The sequence below is a fragment of the Bombina bombina genome, chromosome 4 (genome assembly GCF_027579735.1).
Source record: "Bombina bombina isolate aBomBom1 chromosome 4, aBomBom1.pri, whole genome shotgun sequence".
In the NCBI taxonomy this organism is placed as follows: domain Eukaryota; kingdom Metazoa; phylum Chordata; class Amphibia; order Anura; family Bombinatoridae; genus Bombina; species Bombina bombina.
In genome coordinates this window covers 11,814,187-11,833,751 of record NC_069502.1, presented here as the reverse complement: position 1 = coordinate 11,833,751, position 19,565 = coordinate 11,814,187, and the positions used below count along the sequence as shown (strand labels likewise).

The 19,565-nt window shown below is 45.6% G+C and overlaps 1 protein-coding gene across 2 annotated transcripts in view; it reads right to left on the bottom strand.

The window, feature by feature from the left end:
- NRBP1 (nuclear receptor binding protein 1) overlaps positions 1-19,565 on the bottom strand; it is a 407,435-nt gene that overhangs the window by 338,319 nt on the left and 49,551 nt on the right. For both annotated transcript variants that reach the window (XM_053709396.1, XM_053709398.1), the window contains exons 5-6: positions 17,030-17,119; positions 9,882-9,922 (exon numbers count right to left, since the gene is read on the bottom strand). In XM_053709396.1, the coding sequence (XP_053565371.1) occupies positions 9,882-9,922; positions 17,030-17,119 (131 nt within the window). The remainder of the gene's footprint in view (positions 1-9,881; positions 9,923-17,029; positions 17,120-19,565) is intronic.

The window sequence follows — 19,565 nt, the reverse complement described above, 5'->3', positions numbered from 1 at the left end:
CATTACCCTGAGAGTACAAATAATACATTTTATCCTCATTACCCTGAGAGTATTAATAATACATTTTATCCTCATTACGCTGAGCGTACTAATAATACATTTTATCCTCATTACGCTGAGAGTACTAATACATTTTATTCTCATTACCCTGAGAGTACTAATAATACATTTTATCGTCATTACCCTTAGAGTACAAATAATACATTTTATCCTCATTACCCTGAGAGTACAAATAATACATTTTATCCTCATTACGCTGAGAGTACTAGGAAGACATTTTATCCTCATTACCCTGAGAGTACAAATAATACATTTTATCCTCATTACCCTGAGAGTATTAATAATACATTTTATCCTCATTACGCTGAGCGTACTAATAATACATTTTATCCTCATTACGCTGAGAGTACTAATACATGTTATCCTCATTACCCTGAGAGTACTAATACATTTTATCCTCATTACCCTGAGAGTACTAATAATACATTTTATCCTCATTACGCTGAGAGTACTAATACATTTTATCCTCCTTACCCTGAGAGTACTAATAATACATTTTATCCTCATTACCCTGAGAGTACAAATAATACATTTTATCCTCATTACCCTGAGAGTACAAATAATACATTTTATCCTCATTACCCTGAGAGTACAAATAATACATTTTATCCTCATTACGCTGAGAGTACTAATAATACATTTTATCCTCATTACCCTGAGAGTACAAATAATACATTTTATCCTCATTACGCTGAGAGTACTAGTAAGACATTTTATCCTCATTACCCTGAGAGTACAAATAATACATTTTATCCTCATTACCCTGAGAGTATTAATAATACATTTTATCCTCATTACGCTGAGCGTACTAATAATACATTTTATCCTCATTACGCTGAGAGTACTAATGCATTTTATTCTCATTACCCTGAGAGTACAAATAATACATTTTATCGTCATTACCCTGAGAGTACAAATAATACATTTTATCCTCATTACGCTGAGAGTACTAGGAAGACATTTTATCCTCATTACCCTGAGAGTACTAATAATACATTTTATCCTCATTACCCTGAGAGTACAAATAATACATTTTATCCTCATTACCCTGAGAGTACTAATAATACATTTTATTCTCATTACCCTGAGAGTACTAATAATACATTTTATCCTCATTACCCTGAGAGTACAAATAATACATTTTATCCTCATTACGCTGAGAGTACAAATAATACATTTTATCCTCATTACGCTGAGAGTACTAATACATTTTATCCTCCTTACCCTGAGAGTACTAATAATACGTTTTATCCTCATTACCCTGAGAGTACAAATAAACATAATTTATGCTTACCTGATAAATTCCTTTCTTCTGTAGTGTGATCAGTCCACGGGTCATCATTACTTCTGGGATATTACTCCTCCCCAACAGGAAGTGCAAGAGGATTCACCCAGCAGAGCTGCATATAGCTCCTCCCCTCTACGTCACTCCCAGTCATTCGACCAAGGACCAACGAGAAAGGAAAAGCCAAGGGTGAAGTGGTGACTGGAGTATAAATTAAAAAATATTTACCTGCCTTAAAAACAGGGCGGGCCGTGGACTGATCACACTACAGAAGAAAGGAATTTATCAGGTAAGCATAAATTATGTTTTCTTCTGTTAAGTGTGATCAGTCCACGGGTCATCATTACTTCTGGGATACCAATACCAAAGCAAAAGTACACGGATGACGGGAGGGATAGGCAGGCTCTTTATACAGAAGGAACCACTGCCTGAAGAACCTTTCTCCCAAAAATAGCCTCCGATGAAGCAAAAGTGTCAAATTTGTAAAATTTGGAAAAAGTATGAAGCGAAGACCAAGTTGCAGCCTTGCAAATCTGTTCAACAGAGGCCTCATTCTTGAAGGCCCAAGTGGAAGCCACAGCTCTAGTAGAATGAGCTGTAATTCTTTCAGGAGGCTGCTGTCCAGCAGTCTCATAAGCTAAACGAATTATGCTACGAAGCCAAAAAGAAAGAGAGGTAGCGGAAGCTTTTTGACCTCTCCTCTGCCCAGAGTAAATGACAAACAGAGAAGACGTTTGTCGAAATTCCTTAGTTGCCTGTAAGTAAAATTTTAGAGCACGGACTACATCCAGGTTGTGCAGTAGACGTTCCTTCTTTGAAGAAGGATTTGGGCATAAAGAAGGAACAACAATCTCTTGATTGATATTCCTGTTAGTAACTACCTTAGGTAAGAACCCAGGTTTAGTACGCAGGACTACCTTATCCGAATGAAAAATCAAATAAGGAGAATCACAATGTAAGGCTGATAATTCAGAGACTCTTCGAGCCGAGGAAATAGCCATTAAAAATAGAACTTTCCAAGATAACAACTTTATATCAATGGAATGAAGGGGTTCAAACGGAACGCCCTGAAAAACATTAAGAACAAGGTTTAGACTCCATGGTGGAGCAACAGTTTTAAACACAGGCTTAATCCTGGTCAAAGCCTGACAAAAAGCCTGGACGTCAGGAACTTCTGACAGACGTTTGTGTAACAGAATGGACAGAGCTGAGATCTGTCCCTTTAATGAACTAGCAGATAAACCCTTTTCTAAACCTTCTTGTAGAAAAGACAATATCCTAGGAATCCTAACCTTACTCCAAGAGTAACCTTTGGATTCACACCAATATAGGTATTTACGCCATATCTTATGGTAAATCTTTCTGGTAACAGGTTTCCTAGCCTGTATTAAGGTATCAATAACTGACTCAGAAAACCCACGTCTTGATAAAATCAAGCGTTCAATTTCCAAGCAGTCAGCTTCAGAGAAGTTAGATTTTGATGTTTGAAGGGACCCTGTATTAGAAGGTCCTGTTTCAGAGGTAGAGACCAAGGTGGACAGGATGACATGTCCACCAGGTCTGCATACCAAGTCCTGCGTGGCCACGCAGGTGCTATTAGAATCACTGATGCTCTCTCTTGTTTGATTCTGGCAATCAATCGCGGAAGCAACGGGAAGGGTGGAAACACGTAAGCCATCCTGAAGTCCCAAGGTGCTGTCAGAGCATCTATCAGGACTGCTCCTGGATCCCTGGATCTGGACCCGTAACGAGGAAGCTTGGCGTTCTGTCGAGACGCCATGAGATCTATCTCTGGTTTGCCCCAACGTCGAAGTATTTGGGCAAAGACCTCCGGATGAAGTTCCCACTCCCCCGGATGAAAAGTCTGACGACTTAAGAAATCCGCCTCCCAGTTCTCCACTCCCGGGATGTGGATTGCTGACAGGTGGCAAGAGTGAGACTCTGCCCAGAGAATTATCTTTGATACTTCCATCATAGCTAGGGAGCTTCTTGTCCCTCCCTGATGGTTGATGTAAGCTACAGTCGTGATGTTGTCCGACTGAAACCTGATGAACCCCCGAGTTGTCAACTGGGGCCAAGCCAGGAGGGCATTGAGAACTGCTCTCAATTCCAGAATGTTTATTGGCAGGAGACTCTCCTCCTGACTCCATTGTCCCTGAGCCTTCAGAGAATTCCAGACGGCACCCCAACCTAGAAGGCTGGCGTCTGTTGTTACAATTGTCCAGTCTGGTCTGCTGAATGGCATCCCCCTGGACAGATGTGGCCGAGAAAGCCACCATAGAAGAGAATTTCTGGTCTCTTGATCCAGATTCAGAGAAGGGGATAAGTCTGAGTAATCCCCATTCCACTGACTTAGCATGCACAGTTGCAGTGGTCTGAGGTGTAAGCGTGCAAAGGGTACTATGTCCATTGCTGCTACCATTAAGCCGATTCCCTCCATGCATTGAGCCACTGACGGGTGTTGAATGGAATGAAGGGTGCGGCAAGCACTTTGAAGTCTTGTTAGCCTGTCCTCTGTCAGGTAAATCTTCATTTCTACAGAATCTATAAGAGTCCCCAGGAAGGGAACTCTTGTGAGTGGAACGAGTGAACTTTTCTTTTCGTTCACCTTCCATCCATGTGAACTTAGAAATGCCAGCACTAACTCTGTATGAGACTTGGCAGTTTGAAAGCTTGAAGCTTGTATCAGAATGTCGTCTAGGTATGGAGCTACCGAGATTCCCCGCGGTCTTAGTACCGCCAGAAGAGCACCCAGAACCTTTGTGAAGATTCTTGGAGCTGTAGCCAATCCGAATGGAAGAGCCACAAACTGGTAATGCCTGTCTAGGAAGGCAAACCTTAGGTACCGATAATGATCTTTGTGAATCGGTATGTGAAGGTAAGTATCTTTTAAATCTACAGTGGTCATGTACTGACCCTCTTGGATCATAGGTAAAATTGTCCGAATAGTCTCCATCTTGAACGATGAAACTCTTAGGAATTTGTTTAGGATCTTTAAGTCCAGGATTGGTCTGAAAGTTCCCTCTTTTTTGGGAACCACAAACAGATTTGAGTAAAACCCCTGTCCCTTTTCCGATCGTGGAACTGGATGGATTACTCCCATTAACAAGAGCTCTTGTACGCAGCGTAGAAACGCCTCTTTCTTTGTCTGGATTGTTGACAATCTTGACAGATGAAATCTCTCTCTTGGAGGAGAGTATTTGAAGTCCAGAAGGTATCCCTGAGATATTATCTCTAGCGCCCAGGGATCCTGAACATCTCTTGCCCAAGCCTGGGCGAAGAGAGAAAGTCTGCCCCCCACTAGATCCGATCCCGGATCGGGGGCCCTCAATTCATGCTGTCTTAGGGGCAGCAGCAGGTTTCCTAGTCTGCTTGCCCTTGTTCCAGGACTGGTTAGGTTTCCAGCCTTGTCTGTAGCGAGCAACAGCTCCTTCCTGTTTTGGTGCAGAGGAAGTTGATGCTGCTCCAGCTTTGAAATTACGAAAGGAACGAAAATTAGACTGTCTAGTCTTGGCTTTGGCTTTGTCCTGAGGCAGGGCATGGCCTTTACCTCCTGTAATGTCAGCGATAATCTCTTTCAACCCGGGCCCGAATAAGGTCTGCCCTTTGAAAGGTATATTAAGCAATTTAGACTTAGAAGTAACATCAGCTGACCAGGATTTTAGCCACAGCGCCCTGCGTGCCTGAATGGCGAATCCTGAATTATTCGCCGTAAGTTTAGTAAGATGTACTACGGCCTCCGAAATGAATGAATTAGCTAGTTTAAGGACTCTAAGCCTGTCCGTAATGTCGTCCAGAGTAGCTGAACCAATGTTCTCTTCCAGAGACTCAATCCAGAATGCCGCTGCAGCCGTGATCGGCGCAATGCATGCAAGGGGTTGCAATATAAAACCTTGTTGAACAAACATTTTCTTAAGGTAACCCTCTAACTTTTTATCCATTGGATCTGAAAAAGCACAGCTATCCTCCACCGGGATAGTGGTACGCTTAGCTAAAGTAGAAACTGCTCCCTCCACCTTAGGGACCGTTTGCCATAAGTCCCTTGTGGTGGCGTCTATTGGAAACATTTTTCTAAATATCGGAGGGGGTGAGAACGGCACACCGGGTCTATCCCACTCCTTAGTAACAATTTCAGTAAGTCTCTTAGGTATAGGAAAAACCTCAGTACTCGTCGGTACCGCAAAATATTTATCCAACCTACACATTTTCTCTGGTATTGCAACTGTGTTACAATCATTCAGAGCCGCTAACACCTCCCCTAGTAATACACAGAGGTTTTCCAGTTTAAATTTAAAATTTGAAATATCTGAATCCAGTCTGTTTGGATCAGAACCGTCACCCACAGAATGAAGTTCTCCGTCCTCATGTTCTGCCACCTGTGACGCAGTGTCTGACATGGCCCTAATATTATCAGCGCACTCTGTTCTCACCCCAGAGTGATCACGCTTACCTCTTAGTTCTGGTAATTTAGCCAAAACCTCAGTCATAACAGTAGCCATATCCTGTAATGTGATTTGTAATGGCCGCCCAGATGTACTCGGCGCTACAATATCACGCACCTCCCTCTGAGCGGGAGATGTAGGTACTGACACGTGAGGCGAGTTAGTCGGCATAACTCTCCCCTCGTTGTTTGGTGAAATTTGTTCAATTTGTACAGATTGACTTTTATTTAAAGTAGCATCAATACAGTTAGTACATAAATTTCTATTGGGCTCCACTTTGGCATTGCAACAAATGACACAGGTATCATCCTCTGAATCAGACATGTTTAACACACTAGCAAATAAACTTGCAACTTGGAAATACAATTCAATTAGAATAATATTAAAATGTACTGTGCCTTTAAGAAGCACAGAAGATCTATGACAGTTGAAAATTAATAAATTGAAACAGTTATAGCATCAATCCTTGTAAACAACACAACTTTAGCAAAGGTTTAATCCCATTAGCAAAGATAACAAATTCTGAAAGCAGGAAACAAATTACAGAATAAACGTTTTTTATCTCAGTCAAACTATAATTCTCACAGCTCTGCTGAGAGAAATTACCTCCCTCAAAATAAGTTTTGAAGACCCCTGAGCTCTGTAGAGATGAACCGGATCATGCAGGGAATACAATGAGTTGTTGACTGAAATATTTGATGCTATAAAAGCGCCAAAAAAACGGCCCCTCCCCCTCACACACAGCAGTGAGGGAGAACAGAAACTGTCAGAAAAACAGATTAAGCAACTGCCAAGTGGAAAAATAGTGCCCAAACATTTATTCACTCAGTACCTCAGTAAATGAAAACGATTTTACATTCCAGCAAAAACGTTAAACATAATCTCTAGTTATTAAACAGCTTTATGTATTTCTTACAGTGTAATTCTAGTGAAGTACCATTCCCCAGAATACTGAAGTGTAAAGTATACATACATGACATTATATCGGTATGGCAGGATTTTCTCATCAATTCCATTGTCAGAAAATAAAAACTGCTACATACCTCTATGCAGATTCATCTGCCCGCTGTCCCCTGATCTGAAGTTTACCTCTCCTCAGATGGCCGAGAAACAGCAATATGATCTTAACTACTCCTGCTAAAATCATAACAAAAACTCTGGTAGATTCTTCTTCAAACTCTGCCAGAGAGATAATAACACACTCCGGTGCTATTTTAAAATAACAAACTTTTGATTGAAGATATAAAACTAAGTATAATCACCATAGTCCTCTCACACATCCTATCTAGTCGTTGGGTGCAAGAGAATGACTGGGAGTGACGTAGAGGGGAGGAGCTATATGCAGCTCTGCTGGGTGAATCCTCTTGCACTTTCTGTTGGGGAGGAGTAATATCCCAGAAGTAATGATGACCCGTGGACTGATCACACTTAACCGAAGAAATACATTTTATCCTCATTACCCTGAGAGTACAAATAATACATTTTATCCTCATTACGCTGAGAGTACAAATAATACATTTTATCCTCATTACGCTGAGAGTACTAATAATACATTTTATCCTCATTACGCTGAGAGTACAAATAATACATTTTATCATCATTATCCTGAGAGTACTAATAATACATTTTATCCTCATTACCCTGAGAGTACTAATAATACATTTTATCCTCATTACGCTTAGAGTACAAATAATACATTTTATCATCATTATCCTGAGAGTACTAATAATACATTTTATCCTCCTTACCCTGAGAGTACTAAGATTATTTGGTGATCGTCCTCATCCCCTATTGGGTATTTGTTTGCCGCTAACGAGGGAGACCATTTGGATCTGCCGAGCAGATTAAGAGCACTTGTGAGTATGTCGCACTCATTGAGAAGGTTGCTGATGTAGATCAGATTTCTCCGCACTAGGATGCACTCTCTCTCTTATATACAGACTTTCTAATGACAAATATGAGTTGTGCACTTGGTGTTACTGTCAGCTACAATCTCCCAGAATAACTGAGGCTGTGATAAAAGTTGCAAATTATCCTTCACATTAGACATTTCTATGTTAGACAAATATGTAGGAAATTTCCAATTTTTCCTTAGTTCAGAAATTGGTGTTTGTTTCTGAGATATTAAACTAGGGAGATGATCTGAAAGAACATTATTACCAATTGTAGCTTTTTGAATTTGAGAAAGTTAAGGACTAAGAGAACATTCTAAATAATGTATAGTTTCTACTATCAGGGATACGTCTACTCCAGAAACCAATTCATTGTAAACCCTCCAGCATCTATTTTACCAATCGTATTACTGCATGTTGTATCAGGGAATCTGCAGAAGATGTGTTAGCTGCTATGTCTGCAACAAGAGATTGAATCTCCTGCAAACAATTGTTCACAGTAAGAGCAATACAATTCTGAAACTCATTACCTAAGGAAGTAGTAAATGCCAATACCTTAGATCAGTGATTTTTAACCTTTTTTTTGCCGTGGCACACTTTTTTACATTAAAAAATCTTGTGGCACACCACCATCCCAAAATTTAAAAAAAATCACAGATTGTAGCCTAAAACAGCATATATACACATACACATACACACAAACAAACACATACTGTATGTATTGTGCTGTTATGCCATGCCTCCTACAAACTACTCCTGCACTGGGAGTAAAAAACAAGCAAAGTTTAAAAAATATGTCACACTGATGTCAGTCTGCTGTGGCACACCTGAGGATCTCTCACGGCACACTAGTGTGCCACGGCACACTGGTTGAAAAACACTGCCTTAGATACATATAAAAATGGTTTGGACACATTTCTATGTAGAAACATAAGGGATATGATTGCTTCTGTCAAATGGATCACCTTTTTAATGGGATTAAGGTCAACTGGAGATTTATTGTAAGTAAGTATATTAGATACTCTATGTACTTGTGTCTTTTTTCAACCTCATCTACTATGTTACTATGCAGTGTACAAAATAAATAAAAAAGGTAAAATCCATTTAAATAGACGATTACAAATTGCAATCATTTCTATTAAGTATAAGCAACTGCTTAGTATTATAATAATGACACTAACACCCCTTTACCAGACAGACACAACCATACACCTCAGGAAGCACATTTTATTTTAGACCATGTTCCTAACCTCTTGTGCTATTGCTCTTGTATACAACGTGTTCTTATGGGGGTAGCGTATTCTACCAGGGGGTCACAATGTAATGATATAGGTTCCCTCCCCCTCGCTATAAAGTAAAGCACATTTTATTTTAGACCATGTTCCTAACCTCTTGTGCTGTATACAACGTGTTCTTATGGGGGTAGCGTATTCTACCAGGGGGTCACAATGTAATGATATAGGTTCCCTCCCCCTCGCTATAAAGTAAAGCACATTTTATTTTAGACCATGTTCCTAACCTCTTGTGCTGTATACAACGTGTTCTTATGGGGGTAGCGTATTCTACCAGGGGGTCACAATGTAATGATATAGGTTCCCTCCCCCTCGCTATAAAGTAAAGCACATTTTATTTTAGACCATGTTCCTAACCTCTTGTGCTGTATACAACGTGTTCTTATGGGGGTAGCGTATTCTACCAGGGGGTCACAATGTAATGATATAGGTTGCCTCCCCCTCGCTATAAAGTAAAGCACATTTTATTTTAGACCATGTTCCTAACCTCTTGTGCTGTATACAACGTGTTCTTATGGGGGTAGCGTATTCTACCAGGGGGTCACAATGTAATGATATAGGTTGCCTCCCCCTCGCTATAAAGTAAAGCACATTTTATTTTAGACCATGTTCCTAACCTCTTGTGCTGTATACAACGTGTTCTTATGGGGGTAGCGTATTCTACCAGGGGGTCACAATGTAATGATATAGGTTGCCTCCCCCTCGCTATAAAGTAAAGCACACACAGGGCACCTACGCATTCTCAGTCTCTGGCAAATGATTCCCCAACTGCCATAACGTACAGAAACACTAACGCCTCACATCTCCTGCTAACGTGATGGGTGTAGCTCAAACACAATGTTTTAGCATCAGAGAATGAAGCAAGGTACACAGGTGACTGATTCCCACCGCTCGGTGCTCGTTCACTTACCTAAGAGCAGACAGGATCTGTGTGCACCAACGCTTCCAAGCCTACAAAAAACACAAGCGCATGAGCGTCACACAGCAGTCTGTGTATTATATGTAACTACAGCTCATACAGAGGTGTGCGGCTCTGGCACGTGCATCACTATATAGTTATAGACCCTCAGTAAGGAGTGATCTCTAGATAGGCAGGAAGGGGACGGCAGTCTGTGTATTATATGTAACTACAGCTCATACAGAGGTGTGCGGCTCTGGCACGTGCATCACTATATAGTTATAGACCCTCAGTTACAGGAGTGATCTCTAGATAAGCAGGAAGGGGACGGCAGTCTGTGTATTATATGTAACTACAGCTCATACAGAGGTGTGCGGCTCTGGCACGTGCATCACTATAGTTAGAGACCCTCAGTAAGGAGTGATCTCTAGATAGGCAGGAAGGGGACGGCAGTCTGTGTATTATATGTAACTACAGCTCATACAGAGGTGTGCGGCTCTGGCACGTGCATCACTATAGTTATAGACCCTCAGTTACAGGAGTGATCTCTAGATAGGCAGGAAGGGGACGGCAGTCTGTGTATTATATGTAACTACAGCTCATACAGAGGTGTGCGGCTCTGGCACGTGCATCACTATATAGTTATAGACCCTCAGTTACAGGAGTGATCTCTAGATAGGCAGGAAGGGGACGGCAGTCTGTGTATTATATGTAACTACAGCTCATACAGAGGTGTGCGGCTCTGGCACGTGCATCACTATATAGTTATAGACCCTCAGTTACAGGAGTGATCTCTAGATAGGCAGGAAGGGGACGGCAGTCTGTGTATTATATGTAACTACAGCTCATACAGAGGTGTGCGGCTCTGGCACGTGCATCACTATATAGTTAGAGACCCTCAGTAAGGAGTGATCTCTAGATAGGCAGGAAGGGGACGGCAGTCTGTGTATTATATGTAACTACAGCTCATACAGAGGTGTGCGGCTCTGGCACGTGCATCACTATATAGTTATAGACCCTCAGTAAGGAGTGATCTCTAGATAGGCAGGAAGGGGACGGCAGTCTGTGTATTATATGTAACTACAGCTCATACAGAGGTGTGCGGCTCTGGCACGTGCATCACTATAGTTATAGACCCTCAGTAAGGAGTGATCTCTAGATAAGCAGGAAGGGGACGGCAGTCTGTGTATTATATGTAACTACAGCTCATACAGAGGTGTGCGGCTCTGGCACGTGCATCACTATAGTTATAGACCCTCAGTAAGGAGTGATCTCTAGATAGGCAGGAAGGGGACGGCAGTCTGTGTATTATATGTAACTACAGCTCATACAGAGGTGTGCGGCTCTGGCACGTGCATCACTATAGTTATAGACCCTCAGTAAGGAGTGATCTCTAGATAGGCAGGAAGGGGACGGCAGTCTGTGTATTATATGTAACTACAGCTCATACAGAGGTGTGCGGCTCTGGCACGTGCATCACTATATAGTTATAGACCCTCAGTTACAGGAGTGATCTCTAGATAGGCAGGAAGGGGACGGCAGTCTGTGTATTATATGTAACTACAGCTCATACAGAGGTGTGCGGCTCTGGCACGTGCATCACTATAGTTATAGACCCTCAGTTACAGGAGTGATCTCTAGATAGGCAGGAAGGGGACGGCAGTCTGTGTATTATATGTAACTACAGCTCATACAGAGGTGTGCGGCTCTGGCACGTGCATCACTATATAGTTATAGACCCTCAGTAAGGAGTGATCTCTAGATAGGCAGGAAGGGGACGGCAGTCTGTGTATTATATGTAACTACAGCTCATACAGAGGTGTGCGGCTCTGGCACGTGCATCACTATAGTTATAGACCCTCAGTAAGGAGTGATCTCTAGATAGGCAGGAAGGGGACGGCAGTCTGTGTATTATATGTAACTACAGCTCATACAGAGGTATGCGGCTCTGGCACGTGCATCACTATAGTTATAGACCCTCAGTAAGGAGTGATCTCTAGATAAGCAGGAAGGGGACGGCAGTCTGTGTATTATATGTAACTACAGCTCATACAGAGGTGTGCGGCTCTGGCACGTGCATCACTATAGTTATAGACCCTCAGTAACAGGAGTGAGCTCTAGATAGGCAGGAAGGGGACGGCAGTCTGTGTATTATATGTAACTACAGCTCATACAGAGGTGTGCGGCTCTGGCACGTGCATCACTATAGTTATAGACCCTCAGTAAGGAGTGATCTCTAGATAGGCAGGAAGGGGACGGCAGTCTGTGTATTATATGTAACTACAGCTCATACAGAGGTGTGCGGCTCTGGCACGTGCATCACTATAGTTATAGACCCTCAGTAAGGAGTGATCTCTAGATAGGCAGGAAGGGGACAGCAGTCTGTGTATTATATGTAACTACAGCTCATACAGAGGTGTGCGGCTCTGGCACGTGCATCACTATATAGTTATAGACCCTCAGTTACAGGAGTGATCTCTAGATAGGCAGGAAGGGGACGGCAGTCTGTGTATTATATGTAACTACAGCTCATACAGAGGTGTGCGGCTCTGGCACGTGCATCACTATAGTTATAGACCCTCAGTTACAGGAGTGATCTCTAGATAGGCAGGAAGGGGACGGCAGTCTGTGTATTATATGTAACTACAGCTCATACAGAGGTGTGCGGCTCTGGCACGTGCATCACTATAGTTATAGACCCTCAGTTACAGGAGTGATCTCTAGATAGGCAGGAAGGGGACGGCAGTCTGTGTATTATATGTAACTACAGCTCATACAGAGGTGTGCGGCTCTGGCACGTGCATCACTATATAGTTATAGACCCTCAGTAAGGAGTGATCTCTAGATAGGCAGGAAGGGGACGGCAGTCTGTGTATTATATGTAACTACAGCTCATACAGAGGTGTGCGGCTCTGGCACGTGCATCACTATAGTTATAGACCCTCAGTACAGGAGTGATCTCTAGATAGGCAGGAAGGGGACGGCAGTCTGTGTATTATATGTAACTACAGCTCATACAGAGGTGTGCGGCTCTGGCACGTGCATCACTATATAGTTATAGACCCTCAGTTACAGGAGTGATCTCTAGATAGGCAGGAAGGGGACGGCAGTCTGTGTATTATATGTAACTACAGCTCATACAGAGGTGTGCGGCTCTGGCACGTGCATCACTATATAGTTATAGACCCTCAGTAAGGAGTGATCTCTAGATAGGCAGGAAGGGGACGGCAGTCTGTGTATTATATGTAACTACAGCTCATACAGAGGTGTGCGGCTCTGGCACGTGCATCACTATATAGTTATAGACCCTCAGTAAGGAGTGATCTCTAGATAAGCAGGAAGGGGACGGCAGTCTGTGTATTATATGTAACTACAGCTCATACAGAGGTGTGCGGCTCTGGCACGTGCATCACTATATAGTTATAGACCCTCAGTAAGGAGTGATCTCTAGATAGGCAGGAAGGGGACGGCAGTCTGTGTATTATATGTAACTACAGCTCATACAGAGGTGTGCGGCTCTGGCACGTGCATCACTATAGTTATAGACCCTCAGTAAGGAGTGATCTCTAGATAAGCAGGAAGGGGACGGCAGTCTGTGTATTATATGTAACTACAGCTCATACAGAGGTGTGCGGCTCTGGCACGTGCATCACTATATAGTTATAGACCCTCAGTAAGGAGTGATCTCTAGATAGGCAGGAAGGGGACGGCAGTCTGTGTATTATATGTAACTACAGCTCATACAGAGGTGTGCGGCTCTGGCACGTGCATCACTATAGTTATAGACCCTCAGTTACAGGAGTGATCTCTAGATAGGCAGGAAGGGGACGGCAGTCTGTGTATTATATGTAACTACAGCTCATACAGAGGTGTGCGGCTCTGGCACGTGCATCACTATAGTTATAGACCCTCAGTTACAGGAGTGATCTCTAGATAGGCAGGAAGGGGACGGCAGTCTGTGTATTATATGTAACTACAGCTCATACAGAGGTATGCGGCTCTGGCACGTGCATCACTATATAGTTATAGACCCTCAGTTACAGGAGTGATCTCTAGATAGGCAGGAAGGGGACGGCAGTCTGTGTATTATATGTAACTACAGCTCATACAGAGGTGTGCGGCTCTGGCACGTGCATCACTATAGTTATAGACCCTCAGTTACAGGAGTGATCTCTAGATAGGCAGGAAGGGGACGGCAGTCTGTGTATTATATGTAACTACAGCTCATACAGAGGTGTGCGGCTCTGGCACGTGCATCACTATATAGTTATAGACCCTCAGTAAGGAGTGATCTCTAGATAGGCAGGAAGGGGACGGCAGTCTGTGTATTATATGTAACTACAGCTCATACAGAGGTGTGCGGCTCTGGCACGTGCATCACTATATAGTTATAGACCCTCAGTTACAGGAGTGATCTCTAGATAGGCAGGAAGGGGACGGCAGTCTGTGTATTATATGTAACTACAGCTCATACAGAGGTGTGCGGCTCTGGCACGTGCATCACTATAGTTATAGACCCTCAGTAAGGAGTGATCTCTAGATAGGCAGGAAGGGGACGGCAGTCTGTGTATTATATGTAACTACAGCTCATACAGAGGTATGCGGCTCTGGCACGTGCATCACTATAGTTATAGACCCTCAGTTACAGGAGTGATCTCTAGATAAGCAGGAAGGGGACGGCAGTCTGTGTATTATATGTAACTACAGCTCATACAGAGGTATGCGGCTCTGGCACGTGCATCACTATAGTTATAGACCCTCAGTAAGGAGTGATCTCTAGATAAGCAGGAAGGGGACGGCAGTCTGTGTATTATATGTAACTACAGCTCATACAGAGGTGTGCGGCTCTGGCACGTGCATCACTATAGTTATAGACCCTCAGTAACAGGAGTGAGCTCTAGATAGGCAGGAAGGGGACGGCAGTCTGTGTATTATATGTAACTACAGCTCATACAGAGGTATGCGGCTCTGGCACGTGCATCACTATAGTTATAGACCCTCAGTAAGGAGTGATCTCTAGATAGGCAGGAAGGGGACGGCAGTCTGTGTATTATATGTAACTACAGCTCATACAGAGGTGTGCGGCTCTGGCACGTGCATCACTATAGTTATAGACCCTCAGTAAGGAGTGATCTCTAGATAGGCAGGAAGGGGACGGCAGTCTGTGTATTATATGTAACTACAGCTCATACAGAGGTGTGCGGCTCTGGCACGTGCATCACTATATAGTTATAGACCCTCAGTTACAGGAGTGATCTCTAGATAGGCAGGAAGGGGACGGCAGTCTGTGTATTATATGTAACTACAGCTCATACAGAGGTGTGCGGCTCTGGCACGTGCATCACTATAGTTATAGACCCTCAGTTACAGGAGTGATCTCTAGATAGGCAGGAAGGGGACGGCAGTCTGTGTATTATATGTAACTACAGCTCATACAGAGGTGTGCGGCTCTGGCACGTGCATCACTATAGTTATAGACCCTCAGTAACAGGAGTGAGCTCTAGATAGGCAGGAAGGGGACGGCAGTCTGTGTATTATATGTAACTACAGCTCATACAGAGGTGTGCGGCTCTGGCACGTGCACACTATATAGTTATAGACCCTCAGTAAGGAGTGATCTCTAGATAAGCAGGAAGGGGACAGCAGTCTGTGTATTATATGTAACTACAGCTCATACAGAGGTGTGCGGCTCTGGCACGTGCATCACTATATAGTTATAGACCCTCAGTAAGGAGTGATCTCTAGATAGGCAGGAAGGGGACGGCAGTCTGTGTATTATATGTAACTACAGCTCATACAGAGGTGTGCGGCTCTGGCACGTGCATCACTATAGTTATAGACCCTCAGTTACAGGAGTGATCTCTAGATAGGCAGGAAGGGGACGGCAGTCTGTGTATTATATGTAACTACAGCTCATACAGAGGTGTGCGGCTCTGGCACGTGCATCACTATATAGTTATAGACCCTCAGTAAGGAGTGATCTCTAGATAGGCAGGAAGGGGACGGCAGTCTGTGTATTATATGTAACTACAGCTCATACAGAGGTGTGCGGCTCTGGCACGTGCATCACTATATAGTTATAGACCCTCAGTAACAGGAGTGAGCTCTAGATAGGCAGGAAGGGGACGGCAGTCTGTGTATTATATGTAACTACAGCTCATACAGAGGTGTGCGGCTCTGGCACGTGCATCACTATATAGTTATAGACCCTCAGTAAGAGAGTGCAGAGGAATATGGGGCAGCAGGGGGAGGAGAGTGCAGAGGATTATGGGGCAGCAGGGGGAGGAGAGTGCAGAGGAATATGGGGCAGCAGGGGGAGGGGAGTGCAGAGGATTATGGGGCAGCAGGGGGAGGAGAGTGTAGAGGATTATGGAGCAGCAGGGGGGGGGAGTGCAGAGGAATATGGGGCAGCAGGGGAGTGCAGAGGGTTATGGGGCAGCAGGGGGAGGGGAGTGTAGAGGGTTATGGGGCAGCAGGGGGAGGGGAGTGTAGAGGATTATGGGGCAGCAGGGGGAGAGGAGTGTAGAGGGTTATGGGGCAGCAGGGGGAGGGGAGTGTAGAGGGTTATGGGGCAGCAGGGGGAGGGGAGTGTAGAGGATTATGGGGCAGCAGGGGGAGAGGAGTGTAGAGGGTTATGGGGCAGCAGGGGGAGGGGAGTGTAGAGGGTTATGGGGCAGCAGGGGGAGGGGAGTGTAGAGGGTTATGGGGCAGCAGGGGGAGAGGAGTGTAGAGGGTTATGGGGCAGCAGGGGGAGAGGAGTGTAGAGGGTTATGGGGCAGCAGGGGGAGGAGAGTGCAGAGGATTATGGGGCAGCAGGGGGAGGAGAGTGTAGAGGATTATGGGGCAGCAGGGGGAGGAGAGTGCAGAGGATTATGGGGCAGCAGGGGGAGGAGAGTGTAGAGGATTATGGGGCAGCAGGGGGAGGAGAGTGCAGAGGATTATGGGGCAGCAGGGTGAGGAGAGTGCAGAGGATTATGAGGCAGCAGGGGGAGGAGAGTGCAGAGGAATATGGGGCAGCAGGGGGAGGAGAGTGTAGAGGGTTATGGGGCAGCAGGGGGAGGAGAGTGCAGAGGAATATGGGGCAGCAGGGGGAGGGGAGTGCAGAGGGTTATGGGGCAGCAGGGGGAGGGGAGTGTAGAGGATTATGGGGTCCCATGTACCTTCTCATTCATAGTCTTGTGGTTTTTCTTTGTCTTCTTCAAGAACTGTTTGAGGCTCCCGGACGACATGTATTCCGTAATGAATATAACCTATGCCCAACACAGAAACACGCAGATTACAAATATGGCAACGTCAACTAACCTGGCATTTGCTGCCACCATGTTCAACTGCTTATCTCTGTCCAGCTCACCATACCCTGCGCCCCCCTCTCACCTGTGCACTAACTGGTAATGACCACACCCTGCGCCCCTCACCTGTGCACTAACTGGTAATGACCACACCCTGCGCCCCTCACCTGTGCACTAACTGCTAATGACCATACCCTGCCCCCTCTCACCTGTGCACTAACTGCTAATGACCATACCCTGCCCCTCTCACCTGTGCACTAACTGCTAATGACCATACCCTGCGCCCCTCACCTGTGCACTAACCGCTAATGACCACACCCTGCGCCCCCCTCTCACCTGTGCACTAACTGGTAATGACCACACCCTGCGCCCCTCACCTGTGCACTAACTGCTAATGACCATACCCTGCCCCCTCTCACCTGTGCACTAACTGCTAATGACCATACCCTGCCCCTCTCACCTGTGCACTAACTGCTAATGACCATACCCTGCGCCCCTCACCTGTGCACTAACTGGTAATGACCACACCCTGCGCCCCTCACCTGTGCACTAACTGCTAATGACCATACCCTGCCCCCTCTCACCTGTGCACTAACTGCTAATGACCATACCCTGCTCCCCTCACCTGTGCACTAACTGCTAATGACCATACCCTGCACCCCTCACCTGTGCACTAACCGCTAATGACCATACCCTGCACCCCTCACCTGTGCACTAACTGCTAATGACCATACCCTGCGCCCCTCACCTGTGCACTAACCGCTAATGACCATACCCTGCTCCCCTCACCTGTGCACCAACTGCTAATGACCATACCCTGCGCCCCTCTCACCTGTGCACTAACTGCTAATGACCATACCCTGCGCCCCTCACCTGTGCACTAACCGCTAATGACCATACCCTGCACCCCTCACCTGTGCACTAACTGCTAATGACCATACCCTGCGCCCCTCACCTGTGCACTAACCGCTAATGACCATACCCTGCTCCCCTCACCTGTGCACCAACTGCTAATGACCATACCCTGCACCCCTCACCTGTGCACTAACCGCTAATGACCATACCCTGCACCCCTCACCTGTGCACTAACTGCTAATGACCATACCCTGCGCCCCTCACCTGTGCACTAACCGCTAATGACCATACCCTGCGCCCCTCACCTGTGCACTAACTGCTAATGACCATACCCTGCCCCCTCTCACCTGTGCACTAACTGCTAATGACCATACCCTGCGCCCCTCACCTGTGCACTAACTGCTAATGACCATACCCTGCTCCCCTCACCTGTGCACTAACTGCTAATGACCATACCCTGCCCCTCTCACCTGTGCACTAACTGCTAATGACCATACCCTGCGCCCCTCACCTGTGCACTAACCGCTAATGACCATACCCTGCGCCCCTCACCTGTGCACTAACCGCTAATGACCATACCCTGCGCCCCTCACCTGTGCACTAACTGCTAATGACCATACCCTGCCCCTCTCACCTGTGCACTAACTGCTAATGACCATACCCTGCGCCCCTCACCTGTGCACTAACCGCTAATGACCATACCCTGCGCCCCTCACCTGTGCACTAACTGCTAATGACCATACCCTGCGCCCCTCTCACCTGTGCACCAACTGCTAATGACCACACCCTGCGCCCCTCACCTGTGCACCAACTGCTAATGCACATACCCTGCGCCTCTCACCTGTGCACTAACTGCTAATGACCATACCCTGCGCCCCTCTCACCTGTGCACTAACTGCTAATGACCATACCCTGCGCCTCTCACCTGTGCACCAACTGCTAATGACCATACCCTGCGCCCCTCACCTGTGCACTAACTGCTAATGACCACACCCTGCACCCCTCACCTGTGCACTAACTGCTAATGACCATACCCTGCTCCCCTCACCTGTGCACTAACTGCTAATGACCATACCCTGCACCCCTCACCTGTGCACTAACCGCTAATGACCATACCCTGCACCCCTCACCTGTGCACTAACTGCTAATGACCATACCCTGCACCCCTCACCTGTGCACTAACCGCTAATGACCATACCCTGCACCCCTCACCTGTGCACTAACTGCTAATGACCATACCCTGCGCCCCTCACCTGTGCACTAACCGCTAATGACCATACCCTGCACCCCTCACCTGTGCACTAACTGCTAATGACCATACCCTGCACCCCTCACCTGTGCACTAACCGCTAATGACCATACCCTGCACCCCTCACCTGTGCACTAACTGCTAATGACCATACCCTGCGCCCCTCACCTGTGCACTAACCGCTAATGACCATACCCTGCTCCCCTCACCTGTGCACCAACTGCTAATGACCATACCCTGCGCCTCTCACCTGTGCACTAACTGCTAATGACCATACCCTGCACCCCTCACCTGTGCACTAAC